General features: G+C 48.4%; 1 protein-coding gene across 1 annotated transcript in view; it reads left to right on the top strand.

The window, feature by feature from the left end:
• The window catches only part of NUAK1 (NUAK family kinase 1), a 68,840-nt gene that overhangs the window by 8,098 nt on the left and 34,174 nt on the right, over positions 1-26,568 (top strand). The window contains exon 2 of the mRNA XM_028121713.1: positions 24,818-24,938. Within this exon, the coding sequence (XP_027977514.1) occupies positions 24,818-24,938 (121 nt within the window). The remainder of the gene's footprint in view (positions 1-24,817; positions 24,939-26,568) is intronic.

The following is a 26,568-nucleotide window of genomic DNA, read 5'->3' as shown; positions in this document are numbered from 1 at the left end:
TCTGTGGCTGAGTAGTCATATTCAGACACAACATACTAGAAACACATAATAAAGACTCAACATATGTAGGGGGTTGGCATGCCTCCTTTTCCTTTTAATCTAGCAGTAAACCCGATGTACTGAATGAGTGCTTCCTAAGTGCTCAGGACCGTTGGTCATTTCGGAGAACATGACAAGTCCTGCACCGAGATACTGAGACTTAGTTGGGGCATGTGAGTCATTCATCTGGAATAATCTGGGAACAATGCAAGGTAGTATCTAAATGAGGTGTAGGGGAAGAAATCATGGCTGTAGGACCAGACGGACTTGGGTTCAAATTCATCCCTGCTACTTGGCAGCTAGATGACCCTGGGCAAGCTACACGTTTTCTCCGAGCTTCTGTTTTCTCACCTACAAAGTGCAGCTTTCAGCATCCTAGGCCAACTGGGATTGCCATGAGAAGTAGAATTTGGAAGCTTCCGACACAGAGCCTGGTGCCTAGCAGGCTCTAGGAAACCAGGACTGGTATTATTATTTATTCTGGTGAGAAGTACCAGCATAGAGTATAGAGTAGCTGGTGGTCTTTTTATCCTAGATCGTGGCTCTCCCTGCTTAAAACCCGGCCATGGGTTGTGTGGGGACTAAATTCAGAATTTGCCACATCCTTCAAGGCTCCTCCCAGTGTCCAAACTCCCACTTCTTCGTTCTTCTGTCTTGGCCCTTTGTCCGTTTCCTTCAGAACACGTAAACTATGCGGCTTCGATGATTTGTCCGTGTATACCCTCCCCTTCCTCCCCCATTAGAAGGAAGCAGGGGAGCTGTCGTACTCCTCACTGCTTTCTGGCCCGTGGCCTGGTGCTCTGCCTATAGTAGGTACTCAGTAAGAATGAATGAATGAATGAATGAGAAGTGCAGCAGCAATCCTGAGAGGGGGAGCTCTGGACCATGGGAGGCAGCAGGAAAGACCCCTTGGGTCCCCACCCTCTTCCTTTTCTGAGTCACCTCCTCCTCACCACTGTGTGGACAGGTGTGGAGAGCCCACTTTTTTAAAAAAAATTTTAAAGATTTTATCTATTTATTTGAGAGAGAGCATGAGCAGGAGGGAGAGGGGGAGAGAGAATCTGAAGCAGACTCCGTGCTGAGCATAGAGTCCAATGCAGGGCTCAATTCCACGATCTCGAGATCATGACCTGAGCCGAAACCAAGATGAGAGTCAGACGCTTAACCGACTGAGTCACTCAGGCGCCCCAAGAGCCCAGCATTGTTAGCTGCGGCCCTGCACCCCTACCAGAGAGGAGGAGGGGGAGGGGGAGGGAGCCCATTTCCCACCTTGGGAGGTTGCTCCCACACTCTCACATCTTCCCAGGAGTCCCCAGCCCCTCATCTGAGAAGCCTGGTGATCAGCTCTGCAGAGTAGGCAAGCTTTAGATGCAAAGTACGTTTGCAAGGTTTTCAAAACATTTTCTCCCTGGGTTGTAAATCAAGTACTTTAAGAATTGTAAACCGGCTGGAGTGCGGAGTTAATGTATGTCTGGAAAAAACACCATCATGATTTGCCTTTTAAACTCAAGAAAAGAATTCCACGTCGCTTACTTTCATGAGAGATACTGAGACAGCATGAGGTTTCTGGGCGAAGGGGCTAGGAGGTAGCTGTGGCAGGTTCCCCCTTCCCTGGGAGGGGAAGGGAATGGCAGTCAAGTGGCTCAGGGCCCGAGGGCAATTTCCCAGGGAAATAGAAGGAGTTGCTTCTTTGTCTTAGTATGTCCTAAAGGCCCCATCCCTTCCCCATCCCCTCCCAACCCCTCTGCTTGTGTCAAGCTCTCCTATTCCTGTAGCTCCAAAGCTACAAGGACAGCAGATTGCTGCAGGTTTGGGAGTCCTTGCTGGCTCTTGTCGTTTCATCAAGAATCGGGCTCCGCTCAGGGATGATTCGCAGGGATGCTCTTGTGTTTTCTCCAGGGTGGTGGAAGGAAAGTGGATGATCCCATCTGTGGCTCTGAAAGGGAGTGTGAGGGTGGGTTCTGAGCATGGTCTCTGAGCCAGGCTCCCTGGGTTTGAGAGCCCACTTGAACCTCCTGTGCAACCTTGAGATGGTCCGCCCGACTCAGTTTCTTCATCTGTGAAATGGGAGTGGCGGTGAGGATAAATGCGCTGTGTGTCAAGGTCTTAGAAACGTGTGTGGTCCACAGCAAATGCTCCTTAAGTGTTATTCTTGGAAGAAACCCTCCTGGGGAAGGGAGGACAGCCCATCGGCCGTGCCTGCGCCTTGGGCAGCCTGGGTGCTGTGCATCACGTGTAGTAGGTACCCCAGTGTTGAGCCCCCTTTCTTCACCTGTAAATCGAGGGGCTGAGACAGACTGGTCTCCAAGCTCACAGAAAGAGAATCCTGGGATTCACTGAATGAAATTGGTGAAATGTAGATTTCACTTCCTGTTGCTTGATTTTTGGCAGAAGGAGGCTTGTTGCGGGGGAAGGGAAGTATCTTTATTTCTCAAAACTCTTTTCAGATTGTCTGGTGCAGGCTTTGACAAGTGTAAGGAGAGTCTCCCCATGTGGAGTGTCAGCCTGCACTGGGGAGGCCTTCTTCCTTCCTGGCTCCTGGTCTCGTCAGATGCGCATGCACCCCCTTCAGCCCAAGGCAGGCGGTGCTTTGTCAAGCACGTCTGTGAGGTGGGTTCTGCCCTAGACTCTGCGTGAGATAGAAAATTCTCGCTTTCCAAGAATGTATCCGTTTTCTCATGTATAAAATGGGACGGAATAGTAGGACATGCCTCCTACGTGGGCCTGTGGATCCAGGAATGGTGCTGAGAGCAGTGTCTGACACGTAGCCAGTCCTTGGTAAATGTGAGCTGTGATTCTCCGGGGTTTGGAGGAGGGCAAGTTCATGTTCTGTGGGTTTGCTTAGAGGGATCTTTGCTTATCCCTAACATACCTAGCGCTTGGTAGAGCTTGCCCTGGGGTCCCGGGGAAGCCAGAGCCCAGGCTGGCTCTGCTCTTGTTCCTGCCTGTGGCTCTCCCTGGAGACCACATTTTTTTCTCCCTGTGGCTTTAGCAGTGGTGGGGGCACTTGGCATCCCGGGAGGGCTCAGCTCCTTCAGCCTGGTGACAGGTGGGGTGGCGGCAAGACTCGAGGGTTGAGGAAAAGACTAAGGAGGGCCTCTTCCTAGGGCAAGAGGTATTTTTCGCAGCTTCACTTAAAAGGAAGACTTGACTCATGCGTTTACTACTAATTTATCCTTAAGGAGGGAGTCAATTGATCAATTGATCAAACTCCTTTTTAGGGAGCACTTTATTTTTGCCAGGCCTCGGGGTAAGTGCCTCACCTACGTCACCTGATGGATGTCCTTGTCCTTAGACCTGTTCTAAGGGAGAGATGCTACAGCTATTCCCACCTCCCTGCAGAGGGGACTGAGGCCCAGGGCCACTCTCTTTGTCACTTGGGGAGGATGGCAGGAATGAAACTCAAGTCTGTCTCAGCTCTCGTCTAGGAGCCTAGACAGCTTCCTAAGAAGGAGTAGAAATATCTGCTGTCATTTTTATTTCTTGTGGCAAGTGTTCCTTCTGCCTCTCCCACGTAGCCTTTAAAAATATTTATTCAGATGGTTGGTGAGCTCCTCCTGTGTGCCAGGCACTGTGCTGGGCACCGGGGAGAAAATAAAGAGCAAGATACAACCTCTGCCCCAAGGCGACTCAACCACCTCTTGGTTCTAGAACTTGCGGCTACTCTGGTCATTTCAGATCCTGATTATTGTGGCCCACACTTACCCATCTTTTTTTTTTTTTTTAAGATTTTATTTATTTATTTAATTGACAGAGAGAGAGAGAGAGAGACAGAGAGAGAGGGAACACAAGCAGGGGGAGTGGAAGAGGGAGAAGCAGGCTTCCTGCCGAGCAGGGAGCCCGATGCGGGGCTCGATCCCAGGACCCTGGGATCATGACCTGAGCCGAAGGCAGTAGCTTAACCAACTGAGCCACCCAGGCGCCCCCTACACTTAACCCGTCTTAGCTGGTCCATTTAAGGAGACCGATTCCCTGGTGCGTGTCTGTGAGTGTGAGTGAGTATGTGTGTGTTGTTTTAATCTCTCGGAATTTCATCCCTTGGCCTCAAGTACATCCCTCATGCAGCCAGCCTTGACTTTCTCAGAGTCAATTAAAAAAGATACCCACAAACTTTGAGAAACTCTCAGTGGCCCCAGATGCCATGTAATTACCTTGTAATGGTTCTTAGTAGATTTCAAAGTGAACTTTTCCTTCAGCTAGCAGAAGGAGTGGGAGGGAAGAGGCTAACCGTCCAGCTCCAAGCCCAGCGTGTGAATGTGTTTGGATGGAAAGGCAGGGCAGGGATGTGCTCACTTTAGGGAGAACCCTACCTTGCATCTTCCTCATGGTCAAATGATAGGTTTTCCAGAGAGAATCAAATGTGACGTTCAGGGAGGGAACTGGTGTGTGAATGGGTGTGCATGCAGCTGGTAGCAGAAATCCTGGAGAGGAGAGGAATTAAGTGGAAATCTCCCCTGAGTCCTTTGCACCTGCTTGAGTGTGTAGGATGCTCCAGAGCAGATGGAGTGTCCTTTCCCTAACAGTGTTAATGGCAGGAAACATTTATTGAGTGACTGGTGTATGCCAGGTGCTGTTCTGAGTACTTGACATGCCTTCTCTCCCATTCTTCTGTATCATTAGGATGTTCATTTTGCAGATGAGGAAGAGGAGTCTTAGAAAGGTCAATGACTTTGCTCAAAGTCTCAGAGCTGGGATTTAGGACTGGGCTGTCTGACATCAGGGTCATGGTCGTAACCACTGGGTTCCGTAGCCTTTCATGGGTCTGGGACCTTGGAAGCTTCTTTAGCCCTCCTGCTACCTAAAAAGCCCTTTGGCTTTTTATCTGCATGCTGGATGGTAGACACCCGTTGAACCCAGACTTAAAGCTCAGAGAAGTTGTCTCCAAGCTTGTGAAAATGGTAATTGGAGGAACTCTGTCCCATAATCTCAGTTATTCTGTGCCTTACTCATCTGTGTCCTCCCAGTGCCTAGTTCAGGGCCTGGCCCACAATAAGAATGCCGTCAATACTTGCCGAATGGCTGTGGGGCATCATGAGTCTGGGACTGGTGTCAGGAGGCTTGGGCTCAGTCCCCTCATTGCCACAACTTGAGCTGCATGAGCTGGGGCAAGATCCATCCCTTCGATAGCTTTGCCTAACTCATCTGTAAGATGAGAGCTCTGGGACCGATTTTGGTGTCAGGCCTCATCATTCACTCAACAAGTATTTGTTGAGGGCCAGCTGTGTGTCAGACACTGCTCTGCTCTGGGCGAAAGGGGTGAGTGACAGTCAGACGACGGGGTTCCTTGCTCTCCCAGAGCCCCGTTTCCCGCTTCTTCCAGAGTCTGCCCTTGGCGGGTCTTCACGTCCTGTTCCCACGTACCTCTGAAGTGGCTGGCAGCGAATCCTCCCTTGTTCATCTTCTTTCACTAGAATGCACGCTCCCACCACCCAAGCAGGGATTTTCATCACTTTGGCTTGCTGATGTAGCCCAAGTACCTAGTCCAGTGCCTGGTGAATCAATGTTGGCGACACACGTGCCGCATGCCTGAATGAATGATTCGGCTATCCTCCTTGCTCATGAAATCTCTGGATGTGAATGTTCTGGGGCTAAAGCCCAAGAAGAAAATGAAGGAGCAAAAGTCCCCTTTTCCAGGAAAAACACCGTCTTTACAAAAGTGAGCTGCCGCCGGGATTGGGAAGGAAGGTTTATTATCTCTGCTAGCTGAGGGATGAGGGAGTCAGGCAGGATTCCTCCGATTTGTCATCTGGTGATGCTTTTTTGCAAACCACAAAGAAAACAAAACAAAAGCAAAAACTCTCCCCTTCCTCCCACCGCCCTCTTTCCCCACCCGCCCCCCACCCACCCCGCGTGCCTTCTTTATTTCAAGCAGAAAAAGCACTTGCTTCTTAAAACAGCTCATGAAGGAAAAAATTATAACAAATATCTTCCATTTCTCTGGTGGCGGCACAGCCTGAATTCCTTTCAGCCCCACAATGAGTTCTAATTTTATGAAATGTTTGGATTAGCCACCAATTTTCCGGTGGAATTTGGGAGGCTTGTATTTGTACTTAGGCTTGAAGCGGGGAAATCTTCTAAAATCCGTGCAATGTCTTGGGCCCAGTGGGACGTTCTAGCCGAGGACAGAATGACTGACCATCCACAGAGCGGTGGGGCCGAAAGAGATCTCTCTGGCAGCTGTGGGCAGGCTTTGCGGGTGGCAGTGTGTTCCCAAATCACAGTCTCTGGGGCTTGGCTGGGCTGCATACCTCTTCCAACTGATCATGGGCTATAAAAATTCCAGCCCAAGTACCATGCCTTGTACCTGACCTTGTTCTTTTCAATTCTCGGAGCCAGAGAACATTAGGGCATCTGGTAATTGGGTGAGAGGCATTTGATAACACATGGTGCTCTAAGCACTCCCCCCTCCCTCCCAACCCCTGTAGTACATAATGCGTGTGTTATCATTTCCCGTTTCCATTTCTTCTTCTGCCTCTAGACCTGCACTAATAAGGACACGGGTGGCTGTTAAAATTAATTACAATTAAAATGAAAACTTCAGTTCCTTGGTTACACTAGCCACATTTTAAGTGCCTGATAACTCTTTGTAGCTAGTGCCTCCCTACCATTCGACAGTGCTGAAAAGGTCTTTTCCATCATCACAGAAATTCTGAAGGGCAGAGTTGCTCTAGATGCTGAGTTTAATGAGAGTCGCGTGCCACTCTTTACTCTGCTTTATTAGCTCCGTACTCGGCACTTGTCAGTATCTGTAAACAGCAACCCCATTCGTCATTGTTTCTGTATCTTGTTTCTAGAACACTGCCTGGCATGTTGTAAAGCACCCAGTAAAGATGTTTAGATGAATGAATGAAGTCTGATTCAGCATTGCTTTGTATGGGCCTTACACATAGTGGGCCTTCAAAAAACTGAACGAACACTTCGAGAGTTATAACCATTGCATGGATTCACCTGGTATTTGTTGAGCACCTGCTCTGTGTCAGGCATTGTGTGAGGCTCCGGGGGATACAGACATGGATCCTCTAGCTTAGCCAATCCAATGGTTCTTAAATTTGAGGGGACTTGCGACCCTCCTGGGTGTGCCTGTCAAAATGCACCATCTTTGGCATCTACCCCAGAGAGTCTGATCCAGCTGGGCTGGGGTGGGACTTAGGGAGATTTGGGAATCTGCAGCATTTTAACCAAGCAACTCAAGTGGATGTGATGGGGTTGGTCCATGGTCTGCACTTTGGAAAACGCAGCTCTGGGGTGCCTGGGTGGCGCAGTAGGTTAATCTGGCTCAGGTCGTGATCTCAGGGTCGCGAGATCGAGCCACGCATCGGGCTCTGCACTTGGTGGGGAGTCTGCTTAAGATTCTCTCTTTCTCTCCCTCTCTCCTTCCCCCCCCCCGCCAAATAAACCTTTAAAAAAAAAAAAGAAAAACTCAGCTGGACATTGGGAAGCTAGTTGCTGTATTCATCTGGGAATACAGCACCCCACTTTCTTCGGTCCATACCTTCTCTTGTGATAACCAGAAGGCTCTCAGATCTTGGGGTTCTCTTAGTGGGCCTGAAACGTGAGATCTCTTTGCCTGATATCCTCCCATGGAGTAGTAATAATAGCAGACAGTTGCATAGCAGTGATTATACCTGGCTATAGCCCATGCGTGTTAAATCACTGACCTAAAATCACCCTCACGGTAACCTTAGCAAGTGCACACCATGATTATTCCCATTTTACAGTGGATAGACTGAGGCACAGAAAATTAAGTCACTTGCCTACATCTGCAGGTGTAGGTGGGATTCAAACCCTGAGATGTGGTGACGCTGCTGCTCACGGTCACTGGCCTTTGAGCAGCTGCTTCCTGTGCGTGTTGGATGGACCTTCCTATCCTTTTCTGCCAGTTGCTTGGAATCAAAGTTCAGGTGTGTTTATGCAATGCCTGTTTAGGGGATTAACATGGGTGGGCATTATGAGCTCTGTTGATCTACACATGTCCATCCCTGGCCTTAAGGGGCAGAATTAACTCATTCATTTGGCAGACATTCCCTTGGGCCCACTATGTTCCAGCCCTGTACAGGGCCTCCAGGTGGAAGAGACATGCACTTGGCATAATGGGGGAGATGGGGGTGAGGCAGGGGCTTTCTGAGAAAGCGTCTCACCCCGGATAGGTTTTCTTCTGGACAGGAAAAGCAATGCCGATCTTAGAAACTAGGCATTCCCTCAGTTTGCTGCTTGTGACTCTCGATTTTTTACATAGTTTCACTATAGAATATGCCCATTTCACCTAGTAGGGGTGCATGCCTGTGTGTGTGTGTGTGTGAATTTTATATGTGTGGTGGGGATCCAGCATAAGGAAAGACGTGCCTTTCTCCCCCACCTTTTTAAAAACCACTTAGCAATTCAGGAAACCCCTTAGGATTAGGAGCAGCCCGGAATTCCTGACCCACTTGCAAGAGCCTTGAAAGGAGAGAAAGGTTGACACTTACAGGGTGCACGTGTGTGCCTTCTGCACGGCACACCGAAGGAGGCCGCTGACATGTATCCTCTCATTTCACAGCAGCTTTGTGATGGGGTGACTGTTAACTACCACTCTGCAGTTAAAGAACTTGACGCTGGGAAAGAGTAGCTGATCTGCCCAAGGGGTCAAGGCCGCGCTGACTCTCGTCCGTCCGACCCTGCTGAGGGCAATTCCCGCTACACCACTGGTTCTCTGTCCTGGCTGAGCATTAGAATAACCTTTGAAAAGCTCTCTGGGGATGGTGCCCGGGCACCAACATTTTTAAACAGTCCCCTAGGTCACCGGCTGGCGCATGCTGACTGCAGAGGTCCCAGGTCTGCCCTCCTGAAGATGTCTCCATCAATGCCTGGCCAAATGGAAACCTGACCCACAGGAAGGCAAGTCCTCCCCCAACCCCCAGCCTTGCCTGGCCAAGTGGAGACCTTACCCACAGGAAGGCAAGTCCTCCCCCAACCCCCAGCCTTGCCCCCTGGTATGCTTTCTTTCTCTGGGGAGGACTGGTGTGTCCAAAGCCATCCCCCTGGACCTGGACCCGGACCTTTTGCTCCTATTGCATCAGAGGCTGCCCGTAAATGCGGCAGCTGGCTTGTTTTCTTTTTAGGCCCCAGTTGTAGCGACCTTTGTGTGTCTGTTTATTTCAGCAAAATAATTCCATCCTGCAAAATCAATTCCCTGGGGGCTACAGAAGTACATTTGGAGGGACTTCTTTAGTGGGGTGACCTGAAATGTCCTCTCGAAAGTGGCCCCAGCTGCTCCCCTTCTCCCAGCCCCTTCTCACTCTGCCCTCTGACACTGTCCTCTCGACCTCTCAAGATTTTGAAGGTCTAATTGGAGTCCCCTTCTTTCTTACACATATTGCATAAGGGCTCTTTGTTAACTATAATCGTAAAAGCGTTTTGGAGCACTTAGCGTTGTTGGGACCCCTCCGGGGTATTTTCTGTGTGTTATCTTACTGCATTTTGCATTTTCTTGGCAGTAAGAGAGTAAAGAAAAGTCTGAAATCTGGGGCTTTTTATCCTCAGGGTGGAAGGGCTTACAATCATGTCATGATTTGCTGGCCTTGTTGGAAGATGAGGAGTTCCATGGACTGTAGAGGCCACCATATTGGGGCAGTTGACTTGCCTGGGATGATGGTGGGTAATTGGCTGATTGAACAAGAAGGCTGTAGGGAAAGGAGAGAGTAGCAGGTGCAACCCCTTGTCTTCAACCTGCCATGAACCTCAGTCAAAGAAATGGAGAATACTGGTTAATCTGATGTGCCTGGTAAGTGGACATACTAAGTTATCACAGAGAGCTCCAAGTGTATTTTTCCAGGTAATTGGAACTTACCCATTTAATAGCCAATTTAAAAAAAAAATTATAGCCATTTATTATGGAAATCTTTTTCAATGTACCTACACTTTCTTTCCTTCTTAAAACGAAGTACTTGAACGTTAGACCTCTTCTTGATGTCTTTGGGGGAACTTCTCCCAACTGGTCCTCAGAACTTTATTTTGGGGTTCTCATGTCTGTTATTTATAGTTTGTCTGTCTTCTCCCTCATCAACTTTCATTCCTTTCTGTGACCTTTTTAGAGGATAGACTTCTTTTCTGATAGCAAAAATAACGCCTGCCCAATACTGAAAACTCACAAGACACGGAAGTTAAAGATGGAAGGTAAAAATTAGTTGCCCTGTCTTGGTTCTGTCAGTGAGGCTCCCTCTGACGGCTTTCTCCTTCCATTTTTTCACTTCCCCAAAGATTTGCTGTGACCAAGCTTATTATAAATATTAGTAGGAAAATTGTGGGTTGCTGTCTGCGGGGGCTCAGTGTGTGGATTCAATGACATTTCTTGGGTGGCTTTCCTAAGGGTTCATTTCCTTTCCTCTAATAATCTTCACAGCTGAATGGGCCCTGACCGTGCATCTCATGAACTTCTGTTTTTCATGTGACAGGATGAGCCATTGTGGGGGGAGCAAGGCTGGCCAGGGTCACTCAGGGAGAACATTTTCCATTTCACCGTCTCTTACCTGTGTTTCGGAGTGTGGGTTAGGGGGTCAGTGGCATTGGAACGAAAGGAGATACTGCTATATTTGAATAACTAAAACCAGGAAAAACCTACCTTTACCTCAAGGTTACTCAAATGACTGATTTTTTAAACTTTCCTGCGGAAGTAAGAAGCAGAATGTGGCCTCTTGTTCAGCATGCCAGACCCACTCTCTGTTGGAACATCAGTCTTAGATTAATTCGGAGATGGACTCAGAAACACACTTGAAAGCAACTTGCATTATTAGCCATACATAGCTTACATTTTATGACCTGCTTAAAGATGCAGGGAGCATAAATCTTGGGGAAGACTGTCTTATTTACTTGTTCGTCTTTTCTGCAGATGGGATGCTTGCATCAGAGCCGGGCTGGCTTCAGATGTCTGATCCAGGACATTTTAGCTGAACTGTATGAGTCCATTAAACAAATGTAAGGGTTTTTGGGAAAGAAGGGCTGTGTCTCAAACCAAATGTTTTACATAGAGAACATCTGGGGAATATTGGTATTTGTGTGTACAGTACATCAGAAAGCAGCTTGGTGGGGCTCAGCTGGGATGTTTCTGGCCTGCGGTTGCTGGGATTGACAGTTTTGTTGTAAGGGAATGGTTCTTATGAAGTGTTGCCATCAAGGCAGTGCTCGATCCAGGAAGGGGTGTCCTTGTTTAGCCGCACAGCCAAATTGTTCTGATTAGCTCCCCGGCCAGATCGTCCACGAAATTTGAACAGTCTGATATCTGAGCTAGTCTCCCCCCAGGCCTAACTTCCCGAGAAAGGAAGCATCCCAATGCCGGACTCAGGCTGTTTCTTCCTTACCCTGCGCTTCTGTGGATTTGATGAAATTGTGGGAACAGGTGTGGCCCAGTGGAGGCAGCATTGGCCACAAAATCTAAGTCCCCGGTTGACACTTGGGTGTGGCCTTTATGACCTGTGACTTGGGGAGTCCCTTTTTCTCAGTCTCCGTTTTCTTCTCCTGCAAAATGAGGAGCCTGTCTCAGGGGCTGGTGGGGAGAGTATAGTGAAGTGGGATGGCATTGTATGCACAGTGCGTGGGGGTCCTTTACGCACCGTGGTCTTGCATCCCCTGGGCTTGTGATCTTCCCCACAAGGACAGAAGTGACATGGACTGGAGTGGAGTCCGGGATATCATCTGGGTAGGTTGTCTGACTTTAGCAACTTGTAGGTGCTGGGCCAGGTTGGTAGTGAGTGGATGGGTATTCTCATTCTTAGAAAAGTTAAGACAATAGTCATCATGTCTGATTACATTCAACTCAACAACTATTTATTGAATGTCTGCTGTGGTGTCAGACTCTTTCCTAGGTATTGAGGACACAGGGATAAACGAGGCAGTGAGGGTTCCTATCCTGTAGGCTCTCCCTGCTATGCTTGATATTGACCGTGAATGACCCTCCCTTTGGTTGGATTATATGTTGTCTGTGATTTAGGTCAATTGGACAAGGACCAGGGTATTAGTGTGCTCAGGTGGATACCAGAATACCACACACTGAGTGGCTTAAATAACAGAAATTAATTTTATCCCAGCTCTGGAGGCTAGAAGTTCAAGATCAGGGTGCCAGCCGGGTTGGTTTCTGGTGAGGCCTGTCTTCCTGGCCTGTAGACCACCACCTTCTCACTGTGTCCTCACATGCTCTATCATGGGTGTGTGCATGCTCCTGGTGTCTTTTCCTCTTCTTATAAGGACAACGGTCCTGTTGGATCAGGCCCCCACCCTTATGGCCTCATTTACCCTTAATTACCTCCTTAAAGGCTCTGCCTTCAAATATAGTCACATTGGGTGTTAGGGCCTCAACATATGAATTTGGGGGGACACAATTCAGTCTACAACAACTGGTAAATACAGATGTGAACATTATTTGGCAGAGAATATGGCTAGACTTTCTCCACTTTTCTGCAAAATAGGTCAAAATAATCCTTATTGAACCCCCAACCAGCCAGAAAAAAAAAAAAAAGGCAAAACTCCACAACAACTTAATATGGCTTTATTGTGGTGCGAGAGGAAATTATTGTAAAAATTACATCTGGATGGTCCCTGAAGATTGGCATTTTGACATGTACCGGTCAAGTGAGACATGGCCCAATTCATGAAGGAGGTGACTGAGTGTAGGTATGCAGTATGTGTGAGCAAAGGGGACAGTGGGGGATGTGTCCTTTTTAGGGATGGAAAAATGAATGAGCAAAGTGAGACTCAATTTTGGTCTTATTTAGGAGTGTGAGTGAGACACAGAGGTAGAAATGGTGGGGGGTGATGCACGGAAGGACTTCTCAGGAGGCTCCATCTCTGCACGCCTACATCAGTTCACCTGTGATCTCACAAAAAGACACTTTGGTGGGAAGGGTCTTACAGTCCTAGAAAAAGCATCATCTTGGCCAATCTCTAGGCCCATGTGTTTGCCTATTGGCTTGAGGAGGGTGAAGTATCTTGATTGGTAGTGTCCTAGTCTGGCCAAAGCCTATGTATCTTCTGGTCCAGTCCCCCATCTCACCTGCTCCCAGAAGCCCACTCTGACTTCTATAGCCCCAAGCACAGCAGGTTCTCTCTTCCCACACCAACCCATTGATGTCTCCCGGTAGAAGTTAGGGGTCTTGGTTGCTAGTGACAGAAATGGACTCTGTGACTCATTAAGGAGAAAATGAATTTGGAAGGTCTGGTGTATCCCAGAGGACCAGGCTGGGGAAGAGACAAAACCCAAGGAAGCCCCAAGGAACTAGTTCTTTTCAGAGGTTGTTGTTGGGATAAAATGCCTAGCCATTTTCAGACCACTCAAAACTCAATTCTGGGGGGAGAGAATTTTCTTAGCCAAATCCTAGGATCATGGGTCCACTTGTTGGCATTGGGAGGGTGCTTTATCTTGACTGACTGTCTCTTTAAAACTGCACGTACTGGGATCCCCTGAGCAAAGTCAGGGTGTTTCTATCAGTAGAAGGGGGAATAGGTGCTGGACAGGGAGGAGCCCCCATGTCCACTGCCCTTTCTAGTAGGATTGTAAGCCACTTGAAGGGAATGTCTGGATCATGTTCGGCAGGGCCTAGATCAGTGCCTTATCCAGAGCAGATTTGCCCAAATTGCTTGCTGGAGAATTGACTTATGACTGCATCATTTTTAAGGACACACCTCTCAGACCCCCTCTCCAATTCTGCCTCTTGTCCGACTGTGTTGGCTGGCCTCACAGAGAAAAGCAAGGAACGCCAATGGATGTGCTTTTGAAGATGGAAGCAGTTTAAAAATTAGCTTAAAACAAGACTTAGGGTGGAGACAAGGCTGTATCTTCAGAGACTCGGATTCAGCCCCGTATTCATCAGATCCCCGCTATGTGCTAGGTGCTGTGGTACTTGCTTCATGGATGTGATCCAGAGCTTGAGAGTATGGTTACTGGGCTTTGTGAGACCCAGCTTCCCTATTTATTAGTTGTGTGCCCTAAGGCAAGTTACATCACCTGTCTCAGACTCAGTTTATATTCATTGAGAAGCAGAAATAATAATCTTTCTGCAAGAATTTAACGAGTGAAAGGTTGAGCAACATGATGGTGCCCAGTGCCTGGCACATAGTCAGGGCTTGATAGTCTGTAATTATTAGGATTACTGTTAGCTGTTGTTGTGAATTATCTCCCAGCCCTTCTGGAGTGGGTACTATTATTATCTCCATTTTATTTATTTATTAGCCTATAAATAATGGAAGCTTATATTTTACAGTTTCAAAGGGTGAAAGTCCAAGATCAGGCCCCCAGAGATTCTGTATCTGGAGACAGCCCCCTTTCTGGTTCATAGATGACCACCTTCTCTCATGTCCTCACTTGGCAGAAGGCGCAAGGGAGCTCTCTGGGGTCTCTTTCCTACGGGCCCTAATCCCATTCATGAGAGCTCCACCCTCAGGACCTAATCAACCCCTGAAGGTCCCATTTCTAAACACCATCATATTATCTCCATTTTAGAGATGAGCAAGTTCAGGCTCAGTGATTTCAGGACAAGTAGGGATTCAACACTTGAGAGATGAGTAAGTCAAAGAAGAGTCAGTGGCAGGTGGCTCTGGACTGATAAGATGTCCTGCTGTGGTTTTACTTTTTTTTTTTTTAAGGGTCCTTACCCCCCCCAGCTTTATTGAGTTATGATTGACATATAATGTATGTAAGTTTAAGGTGTATGGTGCGATGATTTGATACACGGATATATTGCAAAATGATTACCACTGTTAGGTTAGTTAACACCTTCATCCGCTCACCTAATCATCAGTGTGTGTGCACACATGCATGGTGATAACATTTAAGATCTACTCTCTTAACAACCTTCAAGTACCTAAGACAGTATTGTTAACTGTAGTCACTGTGCTGCACGTGAGATCCCCAGACCTTATCCGGCTTAAAGCTGGAAGATGGTGCCCTTTGACCAACATGTCCTATTTCCCCCCCGCCCTGGGCCCTGGCACCCACCAGTACTCTCTACCTCTATGAGGTTGGCCGTGTTAGATTCCACATGTAAGTGAGATAATACAGGATTTGCCTTTCCCTGTCTGATTTATTTCACTTAGCAAAATGTTAAGGGTCCTTTTTAATACTTGGGAGTCCCTTTGAGCCACAGCTTTTTGGCGTCGAATATGCCAGGCACCTGCGAGACACTGGCGATACGGTGAATACAACAGAAATGGTCTGTGTGTGAATGGCGACCGAGGTTAGGGAAGCGGACCTGTACGTGCATTATGGGGGGCCCATCGCGGGGGGTGGATACAGAGGAGCTCATCAGCTGAAGACATTAGTGGCAGATAATTGGGTGTGGAGGGGTCCCGGCGGAGAAAATGACAAGCACGAATGTCCAGGAGCACCTCACTCTCTGCCCAGGCTGTTCTTTGGGGTCCCTGTAAGAGCCACAGACCCCTACCCCAGTCTCCCTGAGGGTACGAACTGAGTGGTGGGTGTTGGATGAAGCTCACAGAGCTAACCTGCTGGGGACAGAGCATGCTCCTTGGGGGTCCAGTGGACATCGTCTGGGGCTGTGCTTGCGTAGCTGGAGGCCCTGCTGTGACAAGCTTCTCCAGCAGGTTAGTAGGGAGTAATTAGTGGGCTGATAAGCATGGGTTGGGGGAGGTTTGCAGTGGGGCTCTGGAGCAGGGCCCAGCCTGCTAACTCTCTGGGTAATGGAGAGTGAGAGCTTCCAGGGGACAGATTACAGCCTGACAGTTGTTCCTTACCTGCCCGGTGTGTCTTCTCACACTCTCAGTGCCAAGAATCAGCTCTCCGAACAAGATTTTTGTCGTGATAAAAATAACATCTGAAGAATCTTCCCTTTCGCTCATTTATAAAATCATCCACGGTTAGAATACGCAATAGAATTTAAAGCCATGCTTTTTTTTTTTTTTTTTTTGCATGTTCTATATAGTTTACCATCTTAAGAAATTAAAAACGTTTTTTTTTTTCTTTGTTCTCTTCACGTGGATCAGCTAAATTCAGTCGACTAATTTTTTCCCCCTTTGGAAAACTAATTTTGGTTCTTAGGTCTTTTGCGTCCCTTGTTCATCGTTCCCAAGGTCAGTGATTCGGTAGCAGCCCGAAGTTAATATTTAAAAGCAGTGTTTTCAGCGGATTAAGAAATAATGGGATAAAAACCTCCCAAGTACGCCTACTCGTGTGTGATATCAAATCAGACTTCAGAAATTGGAATAATTTCTGGACTGAATTGGACTGAAGACCATGTCTCACGCCTGTCTGTGGGAGGGCAGCCCCCTGGCACGAGGGGGAGGTGCCGTGCTGTGAAAAGGGTCATAATTTGCCGGCACGCTTAGGAGTTATCTGTCACTCCCCATCTCGGCTTGTTCGTAGTTCGGCAGTCCGGGGGCCTGGCCGCGCTGGGGCCTGCCTCTCAGGTGCTTGGAAGTTGGCGAGCACTCCTTGCCCTGAGTATTAATCCCAGACTGGGGCTCCAATGCTGCTCTTAACTCCGTGAACCCGGGCCTGTGCTTTAACCTCCCTGGGATTCAGTTTCCTCACCTGTAAAATGAGGGGGTTGGCATGGAACATCCTGAGGTCCTTGCAGCTGTAACATCTGCTGATTATTACACCTGGTGCCATATGCCTCTGTGCCTTCTCCGCCCTCCGTGCTGTACACAACCTTCTATGACCGCCCCCCCCCCCCCGTCAACCTCATGGGGTTGGCACTGTTGGCATCCTCATCTGCAGAGGAGGGAACTAAGCTTCTGGCGTGCTGGTCTGAGTACCTATGTGCAGGGGCGCCTGGCCAAGTTGCTGTGACTGAGGACAAGGCCAAGGTGCTGATGTGGTTTCCCAGCTGTTCTGGCCGGGGCCTCTGCTGGGCTCGGAGGTTGATAAATAAAAGTTGCACAACCCTATGCTTATTCAAGCTGGGTTATGAACAGCTTCAGAGCGATCAGATGCTACCAGTCGAGGCTGTCCAGCATCGGCCCTCTGGTCCGGCCCTTCCTCTCCCTCCCCGGGACAGTTGGGACCTCGAAGAAAAGCAGCTTGCACTTTAGAATTCTGAGTTGGGGTTGCATTTGACTTTCGGAAATGTGGAAGTCCAAAAATAAACAGCTGCTTGGCCACTCGGGTTCCAGCTAAACAGCCTTGTGAATTCAGACCCTCTGTGGCACTGCTGTTGCCTGGGTCCCATCTCTTGTGCTTCCAGAGGCCTTTGCTTGCAGCAGGCCCCGGGATCATTCATTGAGGCAGAGCCTGGAGAGACTTCTGGAGGATCCTGGTGAGAGGAGGCTCCTTGCAGCCCCAGCCAGATCCTCTGTCACAGAGCAGGCCGAACCGGAGGCTCCAGGGCTCACTTCCTCTCTCTTCCTTTGGAGACATTTACATTTCCAGGTATGGGAGCCCCAGGTTGTGTGCAGAGCATGTGTGCACCCCATTACCAGCCAGCTTCTGGGGCCTTCGAGCATCCATAGGTCCACGCTGAGCAAACTGTCCCCAGGGAGCAGACCTCCCATTTGCCAGGGTTAAATTAATTCAGGTCACAGAGTCCCCTCAGGAAAGCAGCTTGTTTTTATTTCCCCTCTATATGGATGGGCAGTTCATTAATTTTCATTAATCATCTCATGTTTAATATGACTGTGCAGCCTTTAAGTTATGGAATAAGAAGTGCCGTCATGGCCGCGTTTACTCTGACGGTTCTCAAACGTTTGAGAACCGTCAGAGTGCAGCAGAGCCACCTGGGAAGCTTGTAAAAAATGCTGATGCTGGAATTCAGTAGATGGGGTGGGGGGGCGGAAGCTGCATTTTGACAATCAGCCCCCCCAACCCCCGGATCTGATGCAGGCGGTGTGCTCAGCACTCTTTGAGGGAGGAACTGCTCTCCCAGAGAATCAGATCCCATGCTCTCATCTGGCTCATTGCTTGCTTTTGGCATTGCCACTGTTGTGAACCTTCCATGGGCTTTTTTTTTTTTTTTTTCCTGCCGCTCTTTTGATTCCTGTCTGCCCAGCTGTGGCCACTATCTGGTGTTTGCAAACCCCTGGTGGTACAGGGAGTGTAAATGTGCCCACAGTTTCTGAGCCATGACTTCCACTTCCCTTGTGGCATCACCCCATGCAATAATGACATGCTTAGCCCAGGCCTTGAAGAGGAGGTGTGGGGAGCAAGGGAAGCCTATGGCTGTAGATAAAGACGTCCCGGCCTCTCTGAGGTCCTCTTGAGCAGGCCCATCAGATTAAAATCTAATTCGCTATTCAAATTCTGGAAATAGAACACATTTTTTTAAAAAAGATTTATTTATTTATTTTAGAGAGGGAGAGAGAGAGTACAGGCAGGGGAGAAGGGCAGGGGTAGGGGAGAGGGGGAGAGAGAATCTCAAGCAGACTCCCCGCGAGTTCCGAGCCTGGTGCAGGGCTCAGTCTCACGACCCTAGATCATGACCTGAGTTGAAACCAAGAGTCGGACGATTAACCGACTGAGCCACCCAGGCGCCTCTGGAAATAGAACACATTTTTCATGGCGGGGGAAAAAGCAGCCTCATCTGAGGCCACATTATCTCTGATGGGGAGCTTTGGGAAATCGAGGCTGGAGAACCACCTTAAGAGGATTCTATTTTCAGGACCTTTTATAAGGTTCAAGTGCTGCTGGTGGTGCACGGTGGATGCTCTTCTTTGAAGAAAAAGCTCCTTCTTCCACATGCCGCACTTCCTGGCGTCGGGGTGCATCTCCTCAGCGCCTGTTGATACAACTCTTGGCTCCTAATCTGCTTCTGTCTGAAAAAACATCCATGTAATGACATGAATCAACAGGCCAGAGAGGAAGAGGCCCATGGGCCCCGTGGAGGAGTTGGCTTGGGTCCCTGTGGGGTCGGTTGCATCATGGCAACTTGCTCGAGTGTTATCCTGAGTTGGCCAGGCTCCTCACAAAGAGCTGGAGGTCATTTAATTAATTAGGGGCTTTGGCTGCAGGATGGCCTCCTGGGTGGCACCACTGCGGTGATGGGCCATGCACAGCCTTTCTGTGTGGCCGGTGTGAAACCGTGCCTTGCCCCGAACTCTGACCATCAACCAGACATGGGTGGGGACCCCTACACTGGCCTCCAACTTGATTTGGCTGCTCATCTCCGCTGCAAGTGGCCTCCGGGCCCCTGGGTGAGAAAAGATCCCCGAGCTGCTGACTCAGTGCCGGGCAGCTCCCGTGGAACGTGGCCGGGGGTGAGATCACACCTTGTGAATGGCAGGGAAGCTGCCAGCTCCCATTGCCCAGATCAGAATGCAAACTTGTTCCTACTAAGTGATGCTAATGCCGTGTTTATGGCCCCGTTTCTTCCCTGCTACTCAGACGCCAAATGCTGCCTCCTGGCTGCCTCACAGATGACCCTATAAAACCTCATCTGCTTGGAGGGGTCCCATCACACTGAGTTTTGGAGACTCTTTGAGATCCGGGGAGAGAGTCTGTCACCTGCCATGGTTGCCATCCATGCCGGCTTTACCCAGAGCCTCTAGAATCAGCTGCCTCAGTGGAAGCCTTAGCTTTCTCTTTCACAAGCTGTGTGAGTTTGGGTAGTATTTGTCTCCTCTGTACCTCAGTTTCCTCCCCTGTAAAATGGGCTTGTAGTTAGGATTAAATGAGATAAGGCCCCCTAATACACAGCTGACACTTAAGAAATGCTGGTTACTGCCACTGATAAGAATATTGCCACTAATTGTAAAATGCGGATATGTCAGGGCCAAAGACAGAGCACTGAGATCTTGCCACTGAAAGCGTGGTCCCTGGACTGGCATCACTGTCATCACCTGGGAGCTTGCTAGAAGTGCAGAACCCCAGGCCCCCTGTTAGACCTTTGGACTCAGAATCTGCATTTTAACAAGGTGTCCATGACCCCTGTTTGAGAGACACTGTTCTAGGACACTCCCTGCAGGCTGACAGATGGCAGTGAGTGAGCATCCATGGGAGGTGGCTCCGGAGGGAAGGGGGCTGTGATGCTCTTGGTTAGAGGCTGGCAAACATACCACCTGTCCAGAACTTCCCCGACTCCCCAGAGCAGGCCAGGAGGACGGCTGGCTGCCCTAGTCTCTGCGGGCAGGCCGGCTAGGTACAAATTTCAACCTGCTCTTGCCTCAGTACAAATGTGGGGATGGGGAGGATGGGTGTGGGGAATGGGGAGGGGAGAGGCCTATAAGATGATTTGCTGGGGCTCATCACCCCTAAAACATGGTCCAGGACCCTGTTACTGCCAGGCCTCATCTATTGTCACCACCATTCAGTAACACCTACTGTGTGCCAGGTACTTTCCTCGCATTATTCCCACTCCTTACAACAGCCCCAAGGAAGGGGGGCTTCCTAGCCCCCCTTTACAGATGAGGAAACAGATCTGCGATGCTCTGATGACCTCACCTGAGGTCAGCTAGCCAGCAAAAGCCTGAGCTTTCGCAGTACCCTGCTGCCTCCCAGAACCTGCCCGGCCACCCAGCTCTTAACATCGGCGGCAGCCGCTGTGGCCAAGGACGCCCAGCAGGCTGCAGAACAGGTGGTTTGTGGTGATTATTCCAAAAAGGAAAAAGCCTGTGGAAGGAAGAGGGGGTGGGGCCTGCTCAGGTTCCCCAGGGCTGGGGGGCTGGCTGGGCTGAGCGTGCCTCTTAAAGAGGCAGGCACCGCAGGGCAGAATTCACAGGTCCCTGGCCAGACCTGCTGCTGCAGACGGTTCAGACATTAAACCACAGGGTGGCCTTATACAAAGGCAGACCGTTTTATAAGGCACACGGTGCTGTCTAGACTTGGGAACATTTATGAAAGGGGCTGTACTGCGTGTGAGTTCCCGTCACTTTGCAGGCGGAGTGACATCTCTTTGGCTCCTGTAGCAACAAATTGGACTTTTTTTTTTTTTTTTTTTGGAGGGTGTATGATTTCAGACATTTGGTAATCTCCGCCTGCTGGGCCCTTCTTTCCTTAGCTCCGTCTTTCTTTGTCGATGTGGGTGAGGACTGAGGAAAACTGGAGAGGAGGTTTTCCCCAGAATGCCCACACCTCTGTGTGTCTCTTCGGTAGCCTTTGGCCGTGAGGAAAATTACGTAATTATTTGTGCAATTTTTGCCACTCCCCGCCCTCCCCCCAGCCTCGAGGGCTGGGACAGAATCTTGTTGGTTCCCTTTTGGGTTGTGCCAGCGCTGTGCTTGGTACCTGGAAGGTGCTCCAAAGAAAGAAGTGAATGAACAGTCCAAATCCAGAGGCTGAAGTGGGTATCTTGAGACAGACTTTTGATTCGAGTGGGAATATCTTATTCCCCTGTTCACCTAAATCCTCACAGGGTACCTCCTTGAGGGATGAGGAAACTGGAGCACAGAAAGGTTATGCAACCTGCCCAAGGTCACACAGCAGCTAGTGAGTGGTTTCAGCCAGGACTTAGCCATGCCCCTGACCATTAGGCAACCCTGCTTCCCTGCGTGCTGGCCCAGTTCATTCCCTGGACTTCAGGAAGCAGGCACTGCCTTACATTACAGGAGCTACATTTATAGATCTCTGTCTCCTTTTATAAACGACTCTTTTTAAAAAATTTTTTTTATTAACATATAATGTATTATTTGTTTCAGGGGTACAGGTCTGTGATTCATCAGTTTTACACAATTCACAGCGCTCACCATAGCACATACCCTCCCCAGTGTCCATCACCCAGCCACCCCATCCCTCCCACTCCCCACTACTCCAGCCACCCTCAGTTTGTTTCCTGAGATTAAGAATCTCTTATGGTTTGTCTCCCTCTCTGGTTTCATCTTGTTTCATTTTTCCCTCCCTTCCCCTATGGTGGCTCCATAGTGCAATGGATAGAGCATTGGACTTCTACAAACGACTCTTTAAAAACATGAAAACCATTCTTAGCTTTCTGGGTCCTACAGAAACAGGCCACAAGCTGGATTTGGTCACAGGCTGAATATACAGCAAACAAGCAAGAGAATTTCAGATGGTGCGATAGGTCCCAAAGAAGATAAAGTGGGGGCAGGTGTGGCGAGAGGGGTCAGGGAGGGCTGCCCTAGGGCATCCTGGAGCTGAAGCCTGAATGAGGAGGTAAAGATGGGCGGTGTGAAGAGCAATTCACACCAGGTCTGCACCGAATGTGAAGTGCTCCACACCCAGCTGCTGTTATTACTGTGGGGTTACTGTGTCCGTGGTTTGCCATTAACGGGCTCTGCAACCTTGGGTGAGGCAGCTCCCTGCTCTTGGGAGTTGAACTGAGAGTCTCCCCCTGGCCCTGACAGTTGCATGGTTCTAAGTGATTTCTAGCATTTGTCTCCGACTGACTTCCCTCCAACCCTTTGAAAGAGGGGGCAGAATGAGCCCTCTTTTACATTTTCAATAGAAAATTCATTGCAGGAAGAGGGAAGCTTTTGTGGAGGGGCAACCACCATGGTTATTAACATTTATGGAGCCCCTTCAGTTTCCTCAGTGCCGAGTGGGGTTTTATTAGAATGTGAGCACTTTCCTTTTCATACTGGGCTGGAAGCATCCCCCTGGCAAACGTACTCCACTGTTGGGGGGAACTGACAAGTGGGCTTACTTTCTTACCCCCCAAAATGTCACCACCCTCCCCTGACCCTGGAAGGGGAAAGAATTTATGCCTCTTGTCATTTGACAATAGGGCCTCCTTGAGGCCAAGTTCAGCCTGCTGCATAATCAAAGGGGTGGTTTCTCCCCTGGCCCATCTTTAGTTCTGGAGGAATGCAGGAGTTGGTCCAACAGCCACCCACATCCTCCACGGCCTGTGTGTATTCACTGTCTGCTTCCTCCCAGAACAAGCTCTCAAGATCACAGTCCCAGCTCAGACAAAATAAAGCCTTCCAGTCATATCTTTACATTTGACGTAAGCACAGGGAGACTTTTCTTGCTGCATACGGAATGGGGCTGTCGGGAGGGCCTGGGGTGGCTTTGAGCTTGGCACCCTGGTGAAAAGGGGCCTTGAAGATGGGAGCTCATTCATCTCTGGGCAGCCTCCTTTTATGCAGCCTCGGGGTCTGCCTCCAGTCTAAGGGAGGATGGTGCCGGCCCCTGGGTTTACAGCCCAGCGTCCCATATTTCCGGTCTGCTTTGTCCATTGCTCGGTTCCCCTTGCAGGTAGGATGCCAAAGAAAAACTAAGCAGCTTCCCAGTGTGCCTGTCTCGGTGGTGGTGTCTGACTAGGGTGTTCTTCCTTTTTTGCTCCGGTTCCACTGTCACATCTCTGGTCTGGGCAATCATAACCTAACGGCAGACATCACCCCTGCCCCCGCCCCTTCCCTTTCTGTCTACCTAGCACCTGCCCACCTGCCCACACTAAGGCTTTTCTCGGGCCTGCCATGTGCCAACACGGAGTTAAGCCCTGGAGATAAAGCAGTGAATTAGATCCCTACTAGTACAGAGCCAAGTGACGACACAAATACTGATTTCATTACAGCTGGGGAGGGTTCTGAAGAGGAGAAAAATGGGGACCTGCCTGTCCATTTCCCCCATTTGCTGGGAGGTCAGCAAGTAGCAAAACAATAATAATGATAATGATAATGATAATAATAATAATAATAATAGCTGCCCAATTCTTACTGAGTTATAGATGGACCAGTTGTATTTTAGAAATGTTTCCATGTATCGTGCTTGGTGGGGACCTGGTGTAATCCAGAAGATGCTAATGCTCACAGGTGGGAGTGCATTCCTGCTGAGGCTGACAGGCTTCACCCTGTCTTAATCCAGGTGTGGGGATGGCCTGCTGGGAACAAGGAGCCCTTCATGCCTTTGTGATCCAGAGGGATGGGCTAAGTGCCTTTCATCTAGGAGAGGGTGGTCCAGGTGAGAGCTGACATCACAGGAGGACCCCTTTGGAGGGGACTAAGCAGGCTTTTGGAGATGGCAGCACATTGGTTGGCGGGCTTCCTTGTTACCCATGGACACCTTCCCCCTCGAAAGTACTTTTTGCCTCCCTTAGAGCCAGGGTGGATTAAATTACGAAGCAACTTGTTTATGAGCAAAGATGAGTCCATTGGCAAACACGTTTTTCCTTATTAGATTCCCATTGTCTTTTAATGCTTTTTTATTTATGTGTTTCTTTTGAGGAACTGTTCTGTGCGTTGGCCCTGGCAGCTCTCTACAGTTTGCATTTGTAGACATTGGCACGGGAATCTACTGGGGCTGGGCAGGGAGTCTGGCTGTCACTCCCTTTGTTTTGTCCTGATTTTTCTATAGCAGAGCCTTTTTGTCTTGTCACATGTATCAAAGGTCCTTGGACAAGAGGAAGAATGAAGGAAGGATTTGGCCGCTGAGCAATTGCACAAACACAGCATAGGCTGGAGTCTTGAAAGCGTACGTTTGAGCAGAACTGGCCTCGAGAAGCCCCATGCAGTAAAGCTTTTTTTAGTCTTTGCTGCGGCAGCTGCCCGGTGGAGCTGAGTGATACTGATTTCACCCATCCATGTTTAATCATCCAGACCCTGTAAACCGAGCTCTCCTTTTTCCTTTTTTCAAAGGATCAGGATTCCTGGAGTAAATGGATCTGGCCACATGAAGCAGCCTCTGCTTTATGGAAAACAAAAACAAAAACAAAAAACCCCTCAATAAACAAAAAAAAAACCAACCCAGCATCCCAAACCCTAGGCTGTTGGAACCTGATGTTTTCTGTTGTTGGGAGAAGGGTGTTTTTGCTATAAATGAAAGACGTGACAGGGGGTATTTCGAAGCTTTGTTTTGGTTATTGTCGGTTCTGCCAACAAGTAACATCTGTATTTATTTTCCAAACTCCGCCAATGGCTGATTTGCATCTGTTTAGTTCTCTGGGTAACATTTCATTTCCTGACTTTATAGGTTGCTATAAAATCCATTCGTAAGGACAAAATTAAGGATGAACAAGACATGGTTCACATCAGACGAGAGATTGAGATCATGTCATCCCTCAACCATCCTCATATCATCAGTATTTATGAAGGTCAGTGATTTTTTTTTTTTTCACCCGTGTATCAGTTACCATTTCTCATACCATGGGGCCTGCCAAGATTTTTAGGTAATTGCCCCTCTGGTCAGGAGCCAAGTATTTTTTCCTCATGATGCAAAAATAGCTGGGTGTTATCTCTTATTTGGTTACCTTGAATGCAACCAGACACACGTAGCACAGCTCACTTTGGTCATAAAATAGTTCTGACTGGTGCCGCCTTCTGCCTTCTTGCCAGTTCCTGGCGGATGCTAAGCAACCCGCCTTATTAAAAGCCGGTAGGGGAGACAGCCACGGTTTCCAAAAAATGGCAGTTTGCTGGGTGACCAGGGTCACGGTGGATCCATTGTCAATGTCGTTCTCCAACGCAGTTGCCCCAGTGGTGGAGTCATGAGTTATTCCAAGTGGAGGCTCTCTGAGTTGGGAATCATCTTTGAGCAGGTCCCGGAAATACCAAGAAAGAAGAGGGATCTCTTGGTGGGGCAGATGCTTCACTGATGGAATCCAAGTTGTAGTCCATGTTTGTAGGAGAGTGGGGCCAGGAGAAAAAGTTACAAAAATGCTCGTGCTGGGCGCCTGGGTGGCTCAGATGGTTAAGCGTCTGCCTTCAGCTCAGGTCGTGGTCCCGGGGTCCTGGGATCGAGTCCCGCATCGGGCTCCCTGCTCCTTGGGAGCCTGCTTCTCCCTCTGCCTCTCTCTCTCTCTCTCTCTCTTCCTCTCTCTGTCTCTCATGAATAAATAAATAAAATCTTTAAAAAAAAAAAGACTTATCTTAAAACAAACAAACAAACAAAAATGCTCGTGCTTCAACTTGTTACTCCTTCCTGGGAAGAAATGGCGAGTGTAAACTTCCTATAGCCTATGTCTCTCTCTCTTTTTTTAAATCTGTAAAAAAAATTACTCAAGCAATATGTATTTGTTGCAGAAATGATTGAAATACACAATTTAAAATTTCCAAATAATTTGTTCTAACCCCCCATTTGATAAATAGCACTCTAGCTATATTTATATTTTTATGTCTCTATATCTGTGTATGATTTTTATCCAAAGTTAGAGCATACTGTTTATACTGTTTTTTGACTTAATTTTTTTTTTTCATGTTTTATATCCTCTACCTTTTCCTGTGTCAATAGATATTCCCTGTAAGGACATTTTAAAAGGCTTTATAGTGTATTCCATTTATGGACGTACCATAACTTACTGGATCTAATTTCTTTTGTTAAACATTTAAGTTGTTTCAAATTTCTGGTGATTATAAGTAGGGCTTTTGTGACCCTCCTTGTAATCGTTTTTATATTCATTTCTGATAATTATTAGTTTTTTGTCTTATGAAAATTTTTCTAGGCTTGGACTAACTGAGTCAGAGTGTTTCTCCAGAATATTTTTAAAGAAATGGTTGAGTCAGAAAACTGAACCTATTTTTAATTTGGTCTCATCATAGTATTTTTAATTATGGTCTGATCATAATACGTTTACACAGTAATGGCTAAGAGGAAACCAGATGGTAACCTGAAAGTTTTTTGATATCTATCTTAACTTTTCCTTCTTCTGGTTCCCGGCTGTTTTTGGCCATTTTTTCTCCCTGTTGCTTCTATTTTTGCTCCTCAGCTAGAAGTAAATGTTGGTA

This window comes from Eumetopias jubatus, unplaced genomic scaffold (assembly GCF_037043125.1).
Source record: "Eumetopias jubatus isolate StellerSeaLion01/CBP00866 unplaced genomic scaffold, mEumJub1_p1.0 scaffold_8, whole genome shotgun sequence".
Classification (NCBI taxonomy): Eukaryota; Metazoa; Chordata; class Mammalia; order Carnivora; family Otariidae; genus Eumetopias; species Eumetopias jubatus.
The sequence above is the reverse complement of the archived record's forward strand: the minus strand, read 5'-3'. Positions and strand labels throughout refer to the sequence as shown.